The sequence below is a fragment of the Gobio gobio genome, assembly GCF_949357685.1.
Source record: "Gobio gobio genome assembly, chromosome: 18".
Taxonomy (NCBI): Eukaryota; Metazoa; Chordata; class Actinopteri; order Cypriniformes; family Gobionidae; genus Gobio; species Gobio gobio.
This window is the reverse complement of record NC_137111.1, coordinates 32,587,554-32,607,257: the sequence shown is the minus strand read 5'-3', so window position 1 is coordinate 32,607,257 and position 19,704 is coordinate 32,587,554. Positions and strand designations below refer to the sequence as shown.

The 19,704-nt window shown below is 36.8% G+C and overlaps 3 protein-coding genes and 1 long non-coding RNA gene across 4 annotated transcripts; 1 reads left to right on the top strand and 3 right to left on the bottom strand.

Annotated features, from left to right (window-relative positions):
* Nucleotides 1-721: 721 nt before the first annotated feature.
* LOC307141598 (phenazine biosynthesis-like domain-containing protein) lies at nucleotides 722-2,677 on the bottom strand. Its single transcript, XM_079841935.1, has 9 exons — nucleotides 2,515-2,677; nucleotides 2,304-2,400; nucleotides 2,121-2,219; nucleotides 1,929-2,038; nucleotides 1,818-1,847; nucleotides 1,647-1,735; nucleotides 1,365-1,540; nucleotides 1,148-1,210; nucleotides 722-944 (listed from the first exon to the last, which is right to left on the bottom strand). The coding sequence occupies exons 1-9, from the start codon at nucleotides 2,596-2,598 to the stop codon at nucleotides 832-834; spliced, it is 861 nt and encodes a 286-aa protein (XP_079698061.1). The 5' UTR covers nucleotides 2,599-2,677; the 3' UTR covers nucleotides 722-831.
* A 1,158-nt stretch (nucleotides 2,678-3,835) lies between these two features.
* Nucleotides 3,836-11,901, bottom strand: LOC307141684 (phenazine biosynthesis-like domain-containing protein 1). Its single transcript, XM_079842070.1, has 9 exons — nucleotides 11,778-11,901; nucleotides 11,267-11,363; nucleotides 11,091-11,189; nucleotides 6,475-6,584; nucleotides 6,331-6,360; nucleotides 5,122-5,210; nucleotides 4,540-4,715; nucleotides 4,289-4,351; nucleotides 3,836-4,095 (listed from the first exon to the last, which is right to left on the bottom strand). Exons 1-9 carry the CDS (start codon nucleotides 11,859-11,861, stop codon nucleotides 3,983-3,985), a joined length of 861 nt encoding a protein of 286 aa, XP_079698196.1. The 5' UTR covers nucleotides 11,862-11,901; the 3' UTR covers nucleotides 3,836-3,982.
* Nucleotides 7,476-10,635, top strand: LOC307141686. The gene is made up of 7 exons (XR_013818378.1): nucleotides 7,476-7,906; nucleotides 8,492-8,565; nucleotides 8,788-8,835; nucleotides 8,919-9,002; nucleotides 9,153-9,333; nucleotides 9,502-9,659; nucleotides 9,756-10,635. It is a non-coding gene; the product is annotated as an uncharacterized lncRNA (long non-coding RNA).
* LOC307141685 (phenazine biosynthesis-like domain-containing protein) lies at nucleotides 11,705-15,521 on the bottom strand. Its single transcript, XM_079842071.1, has 9 exons — nucleotides 15,412-15,521; nucleotides 14,881-14,977; nucleotides 14,698-14,796; nucleotides 14,504-14,613; nucleotides 14,357-14,386; nucleotides 14,196-14,284; nucleotides 13,291-13,466; nucleotides 13,045-13,107; nucleotides 11,705-12,864 (listed from the first exon to the last, which is right to left on the bottom strand). Exons 1-9 carry the CDS (start codon nucleotides 15,493-15,495, stop codon nucleotides 12,752-12,754), a joined length of 861 nt encoding a protein of 286 aa, XP_079698197.1. The 5' UTR covers nucleotides 15,496-15,521; the 3' UTR covers nucleotides 11,705-12,751.
* Nucleotides 15,522-19,704: the final 4,183 nt, after the last annotated feature.

The following is a 19,704-nucleotide window of genomic DNA, read 5'->3' as shown; positions in this document are numbered from 1 at the left end:
CATTTGAGTGAAATGGTGCACATAAACTTCAAATAACTGTAGGCAGCTTTTATTTTGTTTTAATGATGGGTGTCAAATTGAATAATAAATCAGTGGTGACAGGCCCTAGTACATAATTACACTCACAATTGTCTTCATCCAATTGATTCCTACCTCATATCACATGTTTTTTTAAATCCATTACAGTTTTATCTATGTAGTGTCAATACTGTTTTGTGTATGTGTATCATACATGTATATATATTTATATGTATACTTGTTTAATATAATTTCTCCTGTTTTAAGAATTTAATAAAACATTGCAAAAAATATTATTACATTTCTATTCGAGTTTACTTTTCCTCCTCAAAACTGTTGATGACTTAACATGCATATTAAATAGAAAACATTTTGCAGGTTTATAAATGAGCAATATCACAGGAGGAGTAGGTCTACAAACAAGCAATATCACAATTTGGCTGCTGACGGCAATGAGCTCACATTTCCAAAAAACTAAACAAATTGACATATTGGTGTTCTGTTTATATATAAGGTGCATTTTTGAGGTCTAAACTACATTCTTGCCTAAAGCACTTTTAAAACTACATTCCGTGACACAACAACAGTAGTATTTGTAGAAGTACGGTGTTTTTGTGAAATGGTGAAGCGGTTCCCGTGGTGATACTGGTAGATCACATGTCTGGAAAAGGCTCTCAACCAATCAGATTCGAGAACCAGAATAAACTGTTGTATACATTTTATTAAATGGCACATAACTTTAGAACGCACCTTCACATTAATATATCCATCAAAACTATTCGCAAATTCAATGAATCGGTTATGCAAGTTTGTCTAGATTTGAAGAGTTCCCTGAAGAATGATCTTCGCCTGACCAATGATGTCCAGTCGACCTTCATCTCTTATTTCCAGCTTTACCTCACCACCCCGACTGGAACACTGGTAAGCTAGAAAAACGAATATAGAGGAAATAAATGTCTTATTCTGAACAGCTTGTTTTGGTAATGTTAGCATAACTTTACAGAGTTAATAATGCTTGAAAGTTAATTTTAAAACTTATTAACTGATGTGAACTTTAGTCAGTATTTCCCTTCTACTCTATATTTTTTTCATTACAGTGTGATGACATGAACGAAAAGGAGGCGGTTACCAATCATTTTCTTTTTCTCCAGCTTCTCAGACCAATACGCAGCAAGGACTGTATGTGCAGACCCTTTTAGAAATAAAGTTGTAGTGTGATGCATTGATAGCCAGTAAGCATTGATTTCTCTTGTGCATGTCCAGTGAAGCCCATCATGATGGTTTGTAATATTTATGAGTTTACATTGTACACATTTCTCATTCAAATGGCTTTTGAATGTACTCACCAGTGACTGGATCTTCAGGGACACCAACCCAGGGTGCGAAGACACGGGAGTAGAAGTCATATCCAGACTGAGAGGTCTGTGTTCCTTTCAATGTAATGATGAGACTTTTAATCTTACCAGTGGACTCATTTCTCAGAAGGGTCTCTGCCTCTGGCTTCAAAGACATAAGTTCAGACCTGCCAACAATGAAGAATTAACAACACTGCAGAATGTTTTGCATGTTGTAAATTGTAGATGGATCTTTTTTTTCTCTGACTGAATTTCTGAAATGTCCTGCCAAACCTGTCGCATGTGTCAGCTAGACGAATCATTAGTTTCTTTGTGGATGGACTGTAGCACACATCCTGTATTGGTAATTCTCCAACAGCAGCCTGAAAATGTAAGGCAAAAGGGTGATATAAAAAAATTTCTGCTTGTGTCATACTAAAAACAGAAATACTAACTGTCAGTTACCTTCAACAGACCCTTGATTTCATGGTGGTCCTGCAAAAACAACTACTTAATTGATCATTGATACTTTAGTTTTGTTGAAGAAAGGGTCCACGAGGTGTCGGTTGGTCATACCTGGGGCTTTGGTTTGTTTAAGGGGAAGTCCATTATTAGAGATTCTTCATGCTGGCGCACATTGAGCTCCCCACTCATAGTCTCAAACACCACAACAGGGTTGACATTCTCTGTGTGATGATATTGTGCTTTTAGAACGGTCACTAGTCCATTGTTTGGTAAAAGATTAACATCAGGACGATCGTTTCTTACTTTTAATGTAAAAGAGCACTGCTGCCGAGGCCAGTGTTGCATGTCCACATAGTGGAACCTCACTTTTGGGGGAAAACCAGCGTAACCCAAACCTTGCACCTTTCAAAATACATCAAACCCAAAAGCTGACATTTAAATTAGAGTTGTGTGAGTAGTTCAACTTGCATTTCAGCAGCAGAATACCTGAGGAAAAATCCATAGATTTCTGTTTTGTGATGAAAGCAGTCTCTGATAAATTCATCTCAGCAGCAATGCTTTGGTAAAGATCATCTTGCAGCTCCTAAATGTGTTCCAGAGAAACATTTTATAATGTTGTATCGCATATACATTTTATTACCATGAATAACTCATAAGTCTATAAGTTAACGCATTTACAAGATAGTGTAATACTTACATTCTCTAGAAGACATATTGCAGCAGGATTACCTTTGAAAGGTACATTGGTAAAAGCATCAACAGTAAATATTGGAATTTCCATTGCTTACAGCTCTTTAGCTCTAGTTTTTTTTTTTCTTGTACCTTTTAGGTATTATAGAGCAGTATTTGAAATCAAGTTAGACTTTGAACCTTATGATATAACAGCTCAGGTTAAAGGTACAGACTTGAGATTTCAAAACGTCTTTTTAGATGGACATTTCAGTGTTAACTATTTTAAATATTTTCATTAAAAAAATGATGCTGCTAATCTATCATTTCATATCTATCAAGCAATCACAGACAGACAGGTCCATAATGACATGAGCATCACACAGTTGCTGCAGATTTGTTGGCTGCGCATCCATGATGCAAATCTCCCGCTCCACCACATCCAATGTGCTTTATTGGATTGAGATCTGGTCACTTTGGAGGCCATTTGAGTACAGTGAACATATTGTCATGTTCAAGAAACCAGTTTGAGATGATTTGAGCTTTGAGAAAGTGCATTATCCTGCTGGAAGTAGCCATCAGAAGATTGGTACACTGGGGGATGGACATGGTCAGCAACAATACTCCAGTAGGCTGTGGCATTTAAACGATCCTCAATTGGTACTAAGAGGCCCAAAGTGTGTCAATAAAATATCCCCCACACCATTACAGCAGCAGCCTGAACCATTGATAAAAGGTAGGATGGATCCATGCTTTCATGTTGTTTACGCCAAATTCTGACCCTACCATCTGAATGTTGCTGCAGAAATTGAGACTTGGATCAGGCAACTTTTTTTCCAGTCTTCTATTGTCCAATTTTGGTGTGCTTGTGTGAATTGTAGCCTTAGTTTCCTGTTCTTAGCTGACAGGAGAGGTACCTAATGTGTTATTCTGCAGCTGTAGCCCATCTGCTTTAAGGTTCGACATGTTGAGAGTTCAAAGATGGTCTTCTGCAAACCTCGGTTGTAACAAGTAGTTATTTGAGTTACTATTGCCGTTGTCTGGCCATTCTTCTATGACCTCTGGCATCAACGAGGCATTTTCGGACCAAAGTCTTTGAGGAATGTTTCAAACATTTTGTTGAATCTATGCCACAAAGAATTAAGACAGTTCTGAAGGCAAAAGGGGTCCAACCCGGTACTTGCACGGTGTACCTAATAAAGTGGCCAGTGTGAGTACATGTACAATCCCTATGACTATAACACTGGTTTGCCTCATCCCCGATTTATGTAACAGAAGATCTAGTCTTACTCTTCTCAACAGACAATTTTCTTAAATTTTTTGCAATAAAATGATTTAAACATTCATTTGATTTCAGAGGCGTATAGTTTTTAATCAGATAGTAGAGTGTTTACAACATTTAAAATCCGTTTGTAGCTCTTTATGAAAAAAAGAAAATGAACATGATTCCCATTAAACTATTCATAGATTTAAAGAGTATAGATTGTGCAAGTTGTCTAGATTTTAAGAGTTCCCTGAAGAACGATCTGTGCCCGACCGCTGATGTTGAGTCGACCATCATCCCTGAGCTCCAGCTCCAGTTCCCCTCCACGACTGGAGCACTGGTAGGCTGGAAAAACAAATACAGAAGGGATATGTAGTTTATTATGAGGTAAAATATAGCGTTTTATGCATTTTATTCAAGCTTTTTGAGACAAATATTTAATTAAATCATTTATGTTGACTAGTGTCATTATAAGATTCCTTTTAATGTGAATTCTGATTTTTATTCTAGTACAGTAAAGGAGGGAAAAGGCCATTACCCAACATTTTCTTTTTATTCAGCTTTTCGGACCAGTAGCCAGCAAGAACTGTGTGTGCAGACCCTTTTAAAAGGAATGATTAGTCTTTTAAAGCATGAATCAAAAACATTTGATATTATGATGACTAGGTGTCATTGTAAATTTTCATTGGAATTCATGGTTTTACATTCACATGTTTAAACTTCTATATCTTTCTTCACATGTATTGTAGATTTTGAATTTAGAGACCTATGTTGATCATCTCAGCTCACCACAGACTGGATCTTCAAAAACACCTAACCAAGGGGCAAAGTAACGGGAATAGAAGTCATATCCAGGCTGTGCAGTTGGAGCTCCTTTCATTGTAACAATGACACCATTCATCTTTCCAGTATATTCGTTTTTCAGCAGAGCTTCTGCTTCAGGCCTCAAAGATGTAAGTTCAGATCTGCCAACAACAAACAGTCAACAACCTAAAGAAGCCTTTATGCCAAAGGAGAAATGCCTTAAATGATTGCATAATACTTCATACAGTTTTTTTTTTCTAGTGATAAAAATGTTTACAAGCTGCTTAATTCATACAATTTATTTGCAGCTAAAAATGAATTAAAACAAAATAAATCCATAAAATTATCCCATCTGACAGAACCCTTTAAGGTTCTGTATACAGTACAAAATCTTACTTATTTTTGGAGAATGCTAGCAACATACAAGTTCTTGTCTCTAGTTGATTGTTGCTTTATTTATTTATTTTCCTGTTGCATTATTCATCTCATTTAACAAATACAATGCCATCATCAATCTTATTTTCTTTCTTGTTATATTCAGACATGCCTGTGAATGTCCAGCAATACCTGTCGCATGTGTCAGCTAGACGAATCATCAGGTTCCTTGTTGTTGCACAGTAGCACACATCCTTGATGGGTAAGTCTCCAACAGCAGCCTGAAAATGAACATAAAACTAATATAGACATATGTCATATTCAGTGTTGGGCACGTTACTTTAAAAAAGTAATTAGTTATAGTTACTTCTTACAAATAGTAACTGAGTTAGTAACTGAGTTACATCATTATAAAAGTAACTAATTACCAGGGAAAGTAATTACTGCGTTACTTTTTTTTTTTTTTTTCCAAATGTTCAAATATGTCAAATAACTTGGATGCCCCCAATATTAGATATGTTAAATGAATGAATTGGACACTAAATAGAATAAATTATTATTATAAAACATTGTACATTAATGTACACTATTGTAATGTTGCTGTGGGACAATGTAAGAGACACCTATCAAATTCAATGCATTATTGTAAATATTATCAGTAGGCCTACTATAGTGTAAATATTGAGTAAATATTATCCGTACTATACTTTTCTTTGGTAGTGGAGCTCACGTTATCACCTGGGTTTTTAGCCACTAATTTTGTGGCATATGATGATGTGAGGCGCTTCAGAATCACTTGCCACCGGCGTGGAGAGACTCTTTCTTCCTGGGCATAAGTTTCATGTTACATACATATTCTTACCTTTCACCTCAAAGAGGGAAAAGTAGCGCTTATACTTCCAGTTTGCGAAAGCTACCTTTGAAGTCGTTGGACCATCGCTGAATGTGCATATGCGTGTGCGTCATTGGTGTGTGTGTGTGTGTGTGTTTGTATGAACCATAGACCGTGAAAAAAATAGGTGTGAACTCAGCCTATCAACTTCAACCTTGTCTCCCACCCACCAATCATCATCAGTTATGTGCACCACCCACCCAACACGCATGGCTGGTGTGCGCGCGCACACACACACACACACACACGTTGCAGGTCCGACTGACAGAGAGCCTGTTCGGATGAAAAGCGCTTCAGTGAGGTCAATTATAGTAACGCGACTAACGCCGCATTTTTCCCCTCAGTAACGCTAACGGCGTTGTAACGGGAGGAACAGTAATTCGTTTGATTACTCGTTACTGAAAAAAATAATTCCGTTAGTAACGCCGTTTATCTGTAACGCCGTTATTCCCAACACTGGTCATATTGGAAACCTAACATGATGCTAAATTACTCCCTGGCAAACTTACTTTCAACAGATCCTTGGTTTCATGTTGGCCCTGCAAATTAAAAGAAAAAATCTATAAGTTTAGACCAAGAGCAACTACTTGATTGATCATGAGAGTCTACTTGTTTTGTTTTGTTGAAGAAAGGGTCCACGAGGTGTCTTTTACCTGGGGCTTTGGTTTGTTTAAGGGGAAGTCCATTATTAGAGATTCTTCATGCTGGCGCACATTGAGCTCCCCACTCATAGTCTCAAACACCACAACAGGGTTGACATTCTCTGTGTGATGATATTGTGCTTTTAGAACGGTCACTACCCAGATAGCAAAAAATATCGGCACGGCTTCTTTTTGCCGCCGGCTCTAAGCTGTCGGCTATAGGTGCGTCCCGCTGGCGGTGATGAAACGTTTGCCGCCGAATACGTCACTCCCATTTCTTGCGAGATGCCGCGGCCGACTAGCCGGCGGGCCGCCGGCTTCATTTTCTCTGGCGGTTGCCTCCGCCTAATGGACCGCGGCCGGCTGGCGGCAAGCCGCTGTGAAATACAAGGATTTCTACTCTCAAATTCGACCAGCCACGTTGGCTATGTTTGGCTTGTTGGGAAATAGAGTGGAACTGACAGCATTTTAACTAGTTCTCACATTTGAAGCGATTATAAAATCATAATAGCCTATATGTGAATTATATCAAATATTAGTTTTTTTGCTCCAAAGCCATTAGGGTTTATAACAGATTCTTGACTCTTGATTCCATGATAAGGTTAGGTTTAGGAAATTACATTTAAATTTTCACTTGATTATTTGCATGTCGAGTGTGTTTAAACAGTGTTGGTCAATTTGACCCATGAATGTAATACTTTTGTTTTTTTTTAGCATAATAGGAGGGTTAAGAAAGTTTGAAAGTTCATTTTAGGATAACACTTATTTTTGTATTGCCCTTTTTTTCTATTTCTTTTTGGACTGACTTTAAAATAGACATGACAAAAAATTTGAACTAACTTCATGACATTTTACTTTGTTTTCAAAACCCATATTTTTCTGAAAAACAAAAATATATTGTTAATTATTTAGGAAAAATTCTACATTCATAAGACAAGAATAACTCAAAAGAAGCCCTCTAATATTACCTCTTATAAAGCTGATTTTTACAACTTTGAAACCCTCTCAAACATGAGGTCGCAAAACAAAAAGCTTACAAAAACAGAAACCTGAAAGCTTTTCAATTTCATGTGACTGCCTTAATATTATAAAGTATTTTCTATCTCAGAATTCTTATTTTTATGATTTATTTTATATACAGTGTTACATTTGTTGTTATTCTTTGTTCTACATATTCGGAACTGTACCACAATGCTTTATTATTTTTATTTTTCTCTCATTGTACTTTTTGTATTGTACTTGTCTATACATGTACTAATTTAAATAAAAATAAAAAAATAAAAAACAGAGAAGTACCTCCACCGGCCGAGAGGGGCAGTATACCTAAAAAAGGCGGAAGACAAACCGGTAAAACATACAGATTTACCAACAGCGGCCGCTCATCACATGGTTTTAGTATTTGAAGAGAGGAGATCAGAAAATATCCTCGACTACGAGCGTTTAAGTAAGTACATGTTTCCTTTTTGTGTCACACAATATTATGTTCATTTTTGATGTATATACCGGTAGGTTGTTTTAATTAGTTTGTTCAGACACGCACGCTGATATTGCACAATGCACAGTGTTGGCTAACACGTGCTGTTTCGCCTTTTTTACACACTGAGTTCAAGCATGTTCTACATGTTAAAATGTATCTAGCTACTGTAGGTAAGTTAGCCAAAGCTTTACATCTAGAAAGACTTAAGTTTAACTTTTGGTGTTTTCTAACAAAACAGAATGATGTATATAGGTTATTTAAATGATTGAGTTAGTCCGAACAAGCATGCTGCTAGGTCAGTTTTAGCAAGTGTTAGCTAACATGTGCTGTGTTGCTACTGTTCTTCTAGCGTTTAAGGTCATTTATGAGTTATTTCTCTGAACTGCTGTACTTTTTATGTTTGAGGACAATGCAGTTTACTTGAATCACTATACTGAATGAATACATTTTACTGTTCCACATTTGGCTGACCAGTTTTTCCCCCCACAGCATAGCTACTGTATATTCTGTATATAACGTTAACAATGCGGTTTTGTTCACATTTTCTTGCAGATACCTTGACCAGAGCACAATCGGTTATCTTCATCCACGAGACCTACTGTTGGACAATCGTTTCGGCTTTCAAGGTAAATAAATTGTTAGTCACAATGTCTAGTTACTGGGCTATAAGGAGAAGAATATTGAAAGGAGTTGAGATGGACAAACAGGAAATTGCAGATGTTGGAAACTTTAACAGTATGGAAAATTGTGCCTGTAGTTGTTGTTTTATATATATATATATATATATATATATATATATATATATAAATATAATATAATATAATTAAAATAAAATATTTTTTATGTAGATTTCCAGAATGAGAACCAAGCCCTGAGGGAAAGCAATGCACAAGCAGGTGAGAACATGCACTCTTTCTTAAATTTTACTTTTTTGACTGTGATATAGGTCCAAAATTACCAAATGCCTTTCATTTTGTAGCTTCGGATGACAGCGGCTCACTTCATGAGCAGGTGAAGCAAGTTGGGACAATGTTGATGACGTTTGCTCGTACTGGGCAATCAGGTACAACTTGCAAACAACACCTGTGGTTGTTGGTTTAATTCCCACTGGGGCCACCTGTACATGTAGTAGACCTAGTTGTAAATGTCATAGTTTAGTAGTTGAGGGACCAGGACTGACTGCTTTATTCTTTTATTCTGTGAACCCCTGTAGGTGCAGATCAGACCCTAATGCTGCGACGTCTTGGAGAGTTTGGCGATGTTGTGCGTAGCATGGACAACAAAATGGACACTATGCTGCAACATTTCAGTGCCAATGTGTCTTTTGGAGAGTTATCCCTGCCAGGGGGCTTGACAACAGTTTGAGGCAGGATAAAGAGCTCCAGGAACGATTTGTAAGTGTGCTGATTTTGTTTATAATGCTTTAGGGTAATCTAAAAAGTAAAATTTAAGATTGTACACTGCATATTCTACAGTCTGAATCCACAGCCTGTCACATTTTTATATTTATGTATGAGAAGCTTCAGAGATATGTAATTTGTAACACTTTTTTGTATTTTCAGCTTCGGTTTTTGGCAATCAAATGTGGGAGGGACCTAAAGACAACCGTGTGGCGAATACTTCAGAGTATCTTCTCTAATCACCTTTCCATTAATACAACCTGGACGGGTGTAGGGGATAAAGCATGTTTTATCCATGTTCCTGAAGACCATTGTTCAAAGTAATATATATAAATATATAAATTTGTTATATATTTAAGTAGATGTGTGTGGCCTTATGACATTCACATGGAATGACAGATCTGTATTTTCTACAGGAGCCATCCGGAAGAACCCGGCAACCCAGGATGCCACTGATGAGGCGGTCCAGGTTAGCGCCATGCGTTACCTGAAAGGAGCATCTGATCGTGAAGGTGGAAAAAGACGCCGCACAGCTGAGAGGGACCCACAGCCGACCTCTTACACCTAGGCTGACTACTGACACCTGGAACCCTTTCTTTATCCTGCAGTCAGTAACATCAAGACCCCTAAAGAAGCCAGAAGTTTCAGGCTACACTCACCCAATCCACACTGTTCACTGTGGAAATTACTTTTTTTTTATTCCCTGTGACCCTGCCTTGAAGGCAGCTCCTTGGATAGATATGGGATGGCGAGGTTGTTTGTCCTTTATATAGGCGCACAAGAAATCACTGAAGATAAGCCAATTTGCGCTGCCTCATTCTGGAGGTCGGGGAAAACCGGAGAACCCATAGTCAGGCTTGTTATAATGTTCTGTTCTACTACTGTTCTATTCTTCTCCAGAGCTTTACTCTAAATTATTACCATTTATCCTATTGTTAGAAATGGCTTGTTAAATGTGATGTTATACCTCGATTTATTTGGTATCCTGCACATTCTTTGGTACCAAATATCCTCATTATTTGATATAATATTTAATGGTAATTCTTTTCATCCCAGAGCTGACCTATTTGTTATTAACAAATATTGTAAGTGTTATAATTTGCTTGTAAGGCTGTTTTTTTTTTTTTTTTTAACCAAAATTTAATTGGAAACATGCAGGTTCTTTAGTAAAAATGTTTTGTTATTTATAGGCCTATTTAAGCTTATTTATTGTCTGTTATATTTCATTTATATTATCTTGTATCATTGACAGTTAATGTACTTTGAAATGTGGAATAAAAATGCCAAATGGGAATTTATCTGGTTTGTTCAATTATTATCCATCATAAACTGCATGTTACAAATATATGAATAATAAATAAATATATATATTATTTATTACACAATAAGCGGAGGCAGATCGCTCGAAAATAGCGTTTGCCTCCGACGGGCCGCCTTTTGGTATAAAGGCGGCGGAACGGCGGTTTGCCTGCGGGCCGGCGGCGGTACGAAGGCGGTAGGAAGCCGGCTGCCGCTTTTAAAAAGCGGCTGCCGCCGGCGGTGCGCCGTCAAACGTGTTTGCGATTACGCAATTCTGACGCTTCTACAGCCGCCGGATCACCGCCGGTGGTCCGCCGACTCATTGCTATCTGGGTAGTCCATTGTTTGGTAAAAGATTAATGTCAGGATTCGCATTTCTTACTTTTAAGGTAAAAGATCACTTCTAGTCCATTGTTTGGTAAAAGATTAATGTCAGGATACGCATTTCTTACTTTTAATGTAAAAGAGCACTGCTGCTGAGGCCAGTGTTGCATGTCCACATAGTGGAACCTCACATGTGGGGGTAAACCAGCGTAACCCAAACCTTGCACCTTTCAAAATACATAAAATCCGAAATGTAAATAAGAGTTGTGTGAGTATTTCAACTTGCATTTCAGCAGCAGAATACCTGAGGAAAAATCCATAGAATTCCGTCTTGTGATGAAAGCAGTCTCTGATAAATTCATCTCAGCAGCAATGCTTTGATAAAGATCATCTTGCAGCTCCTAAATGTATTACAGAGAAATATTTCATATTCTTAAATGATATTTTGTTAACACTTTACAATAAGGTGTAATGTTAACAGTAGTAAATGTATTAACTAACAATTGGCTATATATATTTACAGCTTTTATTAAGGTTAGATAATAATGTTCTTTTTCATTTCAGTGCATTAGCTAATGTTAGCAGATGCAACTTTTGAGTTTAAATTTACAAGTAAACATTGGGATTAACATTAGCTAAGATTAATGAATGCTGTAGACGTATTGTTCGTAATGTAGTAACTAATTGTTACTGATATTTTTAGGCGCTAACATATTTAAAAGGTAAGAAATGTTACACACTAACACATTTACATTTTATTAACATGAATTACTCAACATATTTAGAAGACTGTCTTGTGATAGCGTAATACTTACATTCTCTAGAAGACATATTGCAGCAGGATTACCTTTGAAAGGTACATTGGTAAAAGCATCAACAGTAAATATTGGAATCTCCATTGCTTACAGCTCTTCAGGTCTCTGGGGTTTTTCTTGTACCTCTTAGGTATTATAGAGCAGTATTTAAAATCAAGTTAGACTTTGAACCTTATGATATAACAGCTCAGATTAAAGGTACAGACATGAGATTTTAAAATGTCTTTTAAGATGGATTTTAACTGTTAAATTATCCTTAAAACAGAGTTTAAGCTATTTGAAAATATTTGAAAAAGAAAATCATGATGCTCATCTATAATGTAAATATATCCCAAAATCTCAGAGGAATGTCTCCAGCACCTTGTTAAATGTATGCCACAAAGAATTGAGGCAGATCTGAAGACAAAAGGGATCCAACCCAGGTGGTCGTTATGGCTGATCGATGTTTATATATTTTGTATATATTCTCCTGCGACTGTAGCCCTATATCTGCTACAAGGCTCAACATGTTAGTTCAGAGATACTCTTCTGCAGACCTCGGTTGTAATGAGTGGTTATTTGAGTTAATGTTGCCTTTCTATCAGCTCAAACCAGTCTGGCCATTCTCCTGTGACATCTGGCATCAACTGCATTCCCTTGGATGGATGGATGGATGGATGGATGGATGGATGGATGGATGGATGGATGGATGGATGGATGGATGGATGGATGGATGGATGCGGATGGATGGATGGATAGATAGATAGATAGATAGATAGATAGATAGATAGATAGATAGATAGATAGATAGATAGATAGATAGATAGATAGATAGATAGATAGATAGATAGATAGATAGATAGATAGATAGATAGATAGATATCGTGTATATTTGTGTATATGTATAAATCAGTTTATTAAGAAAGAAAATGACCATGATTTCCATGATTAAACTATTCACAGATTTAAAGAGTAGATTGGATTGTGCAAGTTGTCTAGATTTTAAGAGTTCCCTGAAGAACGATCTGTGCCCGACCGCTGATGTTGAGTCGACCATCATCCCTGAGCTCCAGCTCCAGTTCCCCTCCACGACTGGAGCACTGGTAGGCTGGAAAAACAAATACAGAAGGGATATTATTATGAGGTAAAATACAGAGTTTTATGCATTTTATTCAAGCTTTTTGAGGAAATATTTAATTAAATAATTTATGTGGAGGGACATCAGCTTCATTTTAATGGGGAATCTGATTTTTATTCTAGTACAATAAAAGGGGAAAAGGGCCTTTACCCAACATTTTCTTTTTATTCAGCTTTTCGGACCAGTAGCCAGCAAGAACTGTGTGTGCAGACCCTTCAAAAAAATTATTAGCCTTTTAAACAGGAATCAATTTCATATGACATTATGATGACTAGGTGTCATTTTACATTTGCATTGGAATTCATGGCTTTACATTCACATGTGGAAACTTCTACATATTTCTCCACATGTATTGTAGGTTTTGAATTTAGAGATATGTTGACTATCTCAGCTCACCAGTGACTGGATCTTCAGGGATACCAACCCAAGGGGCAAAGTAACGGGAATAGAAGTCATATCCAGGCTGTGCAGTTGGAGCTCCTTTCATTGTAACAATGACACCTTTAATTCTCCCAGTATTTTCGTTTTTCAGCAGAACTTCTGCTTCAGGCCTCAAAGATGTAAGTTCAGATCTGCCAGCAACACACAGTCAACATCTTTTAGTCAGACACTCTTAGAAGAAAATATTTATTGGGGTACAATATAGATCCCTGGAGTTCTTGACTCATTTTAAAGAAGGTTTTATATGTTAGAATGTTTTTTAAGGTTAGTATGACGTTTCTGAAACATTCTTTTAACTTAATTTTTATTAACGACTCAACATTTATAGGAACATTGATTTCAGCACTGAAGGAAAGAGAAACAACTAGAACAGAAACTACAACTAACTTCCAGCCACAATTGATGTTATTTCTTTCAAAAAGTTCTTATTGAGATAAAAAGAGGTTTAGATGTTGCTGTTTGGATGAAAATATGATTCACCAGAAATAATAGAAAAAATAGTAGAAAAATGATGGTGATCATTGTTTGTTTAAGTCTGGCACTTAACCCATGACTTAAGTTAACTTATTTCTCTTGTGCATTGCTCAAGAAAGAGAAACATGAAAAAGCAGATTTATATGTTTTAATGACTGTCAAATTGCTGCTTTTTCTGTAGTTTTTATGACTTGTATATAGTTATGAAGTTAAGAAAAAGTTGTCCTGCTCACAATATGTTTTCATCATTTTTCTGTATATCTGATTGTCATAGTACTCAAACGAATGATCAAAACACATTTCTGATCAGTGATTAACTTCAGATGTGATTATTTTCTTTGTTGTTATATTCATATTCAGAAATGCCCGTGAATGTCCAGCAATACCTGTCGCATGTGTCAGCTAGACGAATCATCATTTTCCTTGTTGTTGCACAGTAACACACATCCTGGATGGGTAAATCTCCAACAGCAGCCTGAAAATGAACATAAAAGCTTGTTTCTCCTTATGTCACCTAGCATGATAAATTACTCCCTGGCAAACTTACTTTCAACAGATCCTTGATTTCATGTTGGTCCTGCAAATTAAACAAAAAAATCTATAAGTTTAGACCAAGAGCAACTACTTGATTGATCATGAGAGTCTACTTTAGTTTTGTTGAAGAAAGGGTCCACGAGGTGTCTTTTGGTCATACCTGGGGCTTTGGTTTGTTTAAGGGGAAGTCCATTATTAGAGATTCTTCATGCTGGCGCACATTGAGCTCCCCACTCATAGTCTCAAACACCACAACAGGGTTGACATTCTCTGTGTGATGATATTGTGCTTTTAGAACGGTCACTAGTCCATTGTTTTTAGTGAAAGATTAACATCAGGACAAGCGTTTCTTACTTTTAATGTAAAAGAGCACTGCTGCCGAGGCCAGTGTTGCATGTCCACATAGTGGAACCTCACTTTTGGGGGTAAACCAGCGTAACCCAAACTTTGCACCTTTCAAAATACATCAAACCCAAAAGCTGACATGTAAATTAGAGTTGTGTGAGTATTTCAACTTGCATTTCAGCAGCAGAATACCTGAGGAAAAATCCATAGATTTCTGTTTTGTGATGAAAGCAGTCTCTGATAAATTCATCTCAGCAGCAATGCTTTGGTAAAGATCATCTTGCAGCTCCTAAATGTATTACAGAGAAACATATTTCATATTCTTATAAGATATTTTGGTAACACTTTACGATAAGGTCTAATTTGTTAACAGTAGTAAATGCATTAACTAACAATTAGCAATATATATATATATTTTTAAAGCTTTTATTAATGTTAGATAATAAACAAGAATCATGTTCATGTTAGTTCACAGTGAATTAGCTAATGTTAGCAGATGCAACTTTTGATCTTAAAAAATGTTAGTAAATGTTGAGATTAACATAAACTAGGATTAACAAATAATATAGACGTATTGTTCATTATTAGTTTGTTAATGTAACTAACAAATGAAATCTTATTGTAAAGTGTTAGCAATATTTTTAAGTGCTAACATATTTTAATGTTAAGAAGCTAGTTTGTGAAAAGAAAGCATAAAAATGTCTTGTGCAGCTTAATACTTACATTCTCTATAAGGCATATTGCAGCAGGATTACCTTTGAAAGGTAAATTAGTAAAAGCATCAACAGTAAATACTGGAATCTCCATTTGTTGCAGCTGTTTTACTCTGGAGTCTGGAGTAGAGGCAGAGTTTAGCAGGACGTTTAGGAATGCACTATATGCTCAGACTTTGACCCCAGTAGTGAAACACCCCATTTTAAAGTTACAGGCAACGAGATTTCAGAATGTTTCTTTGTGATTTTCTCAAACTATGATAGTAATTTTCGATAGTTATAATCTCTTTACTTTTGACCTTTTAGGTAGGCAAATAATTAACAGGAATCAGGGACAGGGTCACTTTATACTGGGTTTCTTTGTACTTGCATAAAAATTGTTTAGTACAATGAATTTATTGTGTTAATGTTGTATTGCAAAACACTTGTACTGCTATGTGGAATATGAGTAAGGTCTGGGACAGTTTTTAGGGTGGGTTCAGTTGTATGGTTACACAGTGTAACTACACAGAACTACAGAAATTAAATATGGATGTAATTTCATGCTGGTATTTTAAAAAAATATAAATACAGCGTAAAAAATGTACACAATACGTGAATGGTATCAAATGAATAATTAAATGTTAGTACATTGTGGTTAAATAAACATGTAATATAAAGTGGGTCCGGAATCAGTTTTAATATGAATATTTAATATTATGTGACTTATTTACTCTGTTAAAGATTCTCATGCAAAACCTGGCCAAAATAATTTGGATGTTTGACGTATTTCTGTGCCAAATACACTCCTTCAGGATTCGAATAAGTTTCTAAATATTTTTTAGTATGGCCCTGTATGACTTCATGCTTGAATGATCACTTCTCCCGGATGAGCATGTGCTTACATCAACCAGAGAGAGAGCAAGATCACGTCCATCAACGCTTCATTTCGGAAGCTGTCGGCAGCGCTCTCATTTTGATTTTAGACCACAAAATCAACAATGTCACTAAAGAAGTGTGTTTTTGGTTGTCAGGGAAAGATAACCTTGTTCAGCTTCCCAAATAACCCAGCGTTAAGGAAACAGTGGATGCAGTTTGTTTTTCCGGAGCAGCAATGAGTTCTGCAAGTGTGTTTGTTGCCGGTCATAAGTCGAACCACAGGCTGTGAGGGAAATCAAATGTCTGTGTTTTGTTGGCAATCAGCGCATAAGAGCATATATGTAAACAACACGAACGTATAGTAAATCGAAAGTTATCCAGGGATAATGCCATGATGTATTTTCTGTGTGTGTGCTGTAGCCTACTCGTGTCTCTGTAGCTCCGCCCACTGCACGCCTGCACGAGTTCGGCTGTTTTCAGAAAGAATCGGTGTAAACATGGAAAAAGTCAGATTTTCATGATATGTCCCCTTTAAATGAATACATTGTTTGCTAACTGTGTGACTTTTATATGTACATTTCTGAAACCCATAACTTTGACACAGTCACCTCTGATAACAAATCAAGCGCGCAAATAAATGTGAATTGAATTGAATTTGCAATTGTTTCTATAACCTTTATTCCATTAATACAATATATACACATATTTACACACACAAAGTAAATCTAGTGAGAGAGCTTGACGTTTCTCCAATGCAGGACTGGAAGTCTCTTTCTCAGTGTCGTGGTCTCTTCTGCTCTATATTCTGGTCTAGAGGAGATCTGGAGCGGGACTGTTTCCGTCTCACATCCGTCCCCTCTTTAATGAGGATTCTGGAATGGGTGACCGGGATGATCCTTACAGATCAGACACAGCAGCGCGTCAGGCACTGGATCCTCTGAGGATGAGGATAAAGGCTGGTCCGACTCCGGGAAGGGCGGCTTCTCTTTCTTCCCAGTAGCGAAGGCCTCACTGAACAGATCAAGCACAAACAGACTTTGTGTACCGTGATGGCGACTTTGAGATTTTAACAAACACTAGAAAATGCGCCAAGGCCAAGTAGCCTACAGTATACTCACGCAGCCATAATGGGAATGACGTATTTCCCACTGCAGTCCACCATGACTCCCTTTCTGTCAGGATCCTCCACTGCCACCAGGAAACTAAGAGGAATCCCGGAGCATTTCCGTATGGGTTTAACGTTACCAGGAGAAAAACGCTGGTCCTGTGAATTCACCAGCGACATTCAAACTCTGACCAAACAAGCAGACATTAATGGCCAAAAGAGCTCAAGTTCACAACAGCGGTGTTCTCTGAAAGCCCAGTTACCCCATTGGTTTTTAATGTGATGTCCAGGGATCTCACAGCAGAAACACACGTAGTTTGGTGGAAGCAGTCCCAGGAGCTTCATCGCATCACTGATGAATGTCAGAATCATGAGCATCTCTCACAAATGTCATACATCAACTTCAAACCCTGTCAATGTCTGAACACTCACCTGCTGGAATAATAGCACAGACTGGACTGGTACATCACAGCTTTTATTTTGTCCGCCAGATTCTCTGTCTGTTTCACAAGCATTTGCAAGCTTTAATGTTCATCACTGATACGCTCAAGAGCACAGAGACACTCAAACCTCTCAGAAAAAGCTGCTTGTGTGCGTGTCATTGTGCGATTTCTGCTCTGTTTGGCTTTGCAGTTTAACACAAGCAACTTAACTATACATTGTGTTTTGATTTTCTGCATGAAACACTTTTTTTGTCGTCTTTATGACATTTCAGATCCAAACACTGAAGTTCAGCAACGTTAAGTAAACAAGCTTCAACAACTTTCTTAGATGTAATCTTTTTTAAAGTCAGCCATTGTACAAAATTTACTTTTTACTCCAATACATTTGTGATAAGTAGCCTAATGCAGTTACTCATTACATTTTGCATGGCACCTAACTTTTTCTGCAGCAGTTTGTTTCTGCTATAAAGAAGCGAAATTGCATTTGCCAGGTACCATATCTTGTGTGTTTTGCCTTTACTCACCCAAACTTGTCAATGAGGCTACTTTTCGTTAATGCGAGTGCGTTAGCAGGTAGTTGCTGAATTGCAGGTGTTTGATTTATGAGATGAGATCATGACTGCAGCTGGTGATGACATCCAGTGCAAGAAGGCTTTGACTATTTAATTTTACTTAACATTATTGTATTTATCCTCTGTCTATATTGATGAGACCTTTTTGAAGGATATTGGTTTACTTATGGCCTTTTTGTGCACTTGAGCTCAACTGAGACTTATGTGTTTGTAGATGTTTAAGATGCTGCTGTGTTGACCTTGATTTATTGCAATATTGAGGTGTTTAGTTTTATTTTGATTTTAGAAAATAAACACGATTTCTAATCTTACAAATCAATAGTTTCTTATAGTTTCTCAGCCTACATTCAGTATGAGTAAAATACTTAAGTAGGTACTGTTAAAATCAGATACTCTAAGACTTTTACTCAAGTCTAGAAGTCTATGCAATCTCCCCATTTAGATAGATAAGTGTGTGCGGATTAAGTTGTAAAATAGTGTGTATGTGGCACTTGCCCAAGTGGGACGTGCAAGTCAAGTTTATCCTTCAGAGCATCTCCATGTATCCCAGTGGTAAAACTTCTTTAATAAAAAAATTGATCATTATTTAATATTTATAAAAAGGCTCTATAATGGCTGAGCATCTCCATAAACCAATAAAATAATCAAAACAATCCAAGGTTATTATTTAATACAGTGACCAGATTAACAAATAAACAAACATCAACTGAACAAAATATTCTATACAGTTTAGTAGTAATGACTAAGAACATCGAAAGCATCAGAAATACAAATATAAATGTACAACCTTAAACAGTATTTTATGATTAAACCTCAATTATTGCCCCTCAAGAACAATTGCAGTGCTTGACAAGAGTTAAATAAACTTATTAGGTCTACATCTAAAACAAAAACATGTTTATTAGTTCCAATACCCACTAAACTATTGAAAGAGTTGTTAACTTACATGTAGCAGGAGAGCCTCTTCTCAATATTAATAAATTCATTCAAATCACTGTTACTCTGTAAAAAACTCTACATTTCTATTTACATTTATTTCCGTGATTTACATAGAATTTTTTTTATATATTTTTTTGCATTAAAGTGTAAATGGACATTCATAACGTCCAACCTCAAACCAACTCTATGCCAGTATGGATAGTTCTAATGATCTTCACTGGCTTTCTTTACTTCCACAGCTGTGTTTGTTTGTATAGAGCTGCAGATTCTCTCGCGGTAGTACACTTGGCACGTTTATGAGTCTGGAGCGTTCGAATGTGCCACATTGCAGTATTATACTGGTTTAAGTATAACCCTACATGTGATGATTCCTCAATCCTCCGTGA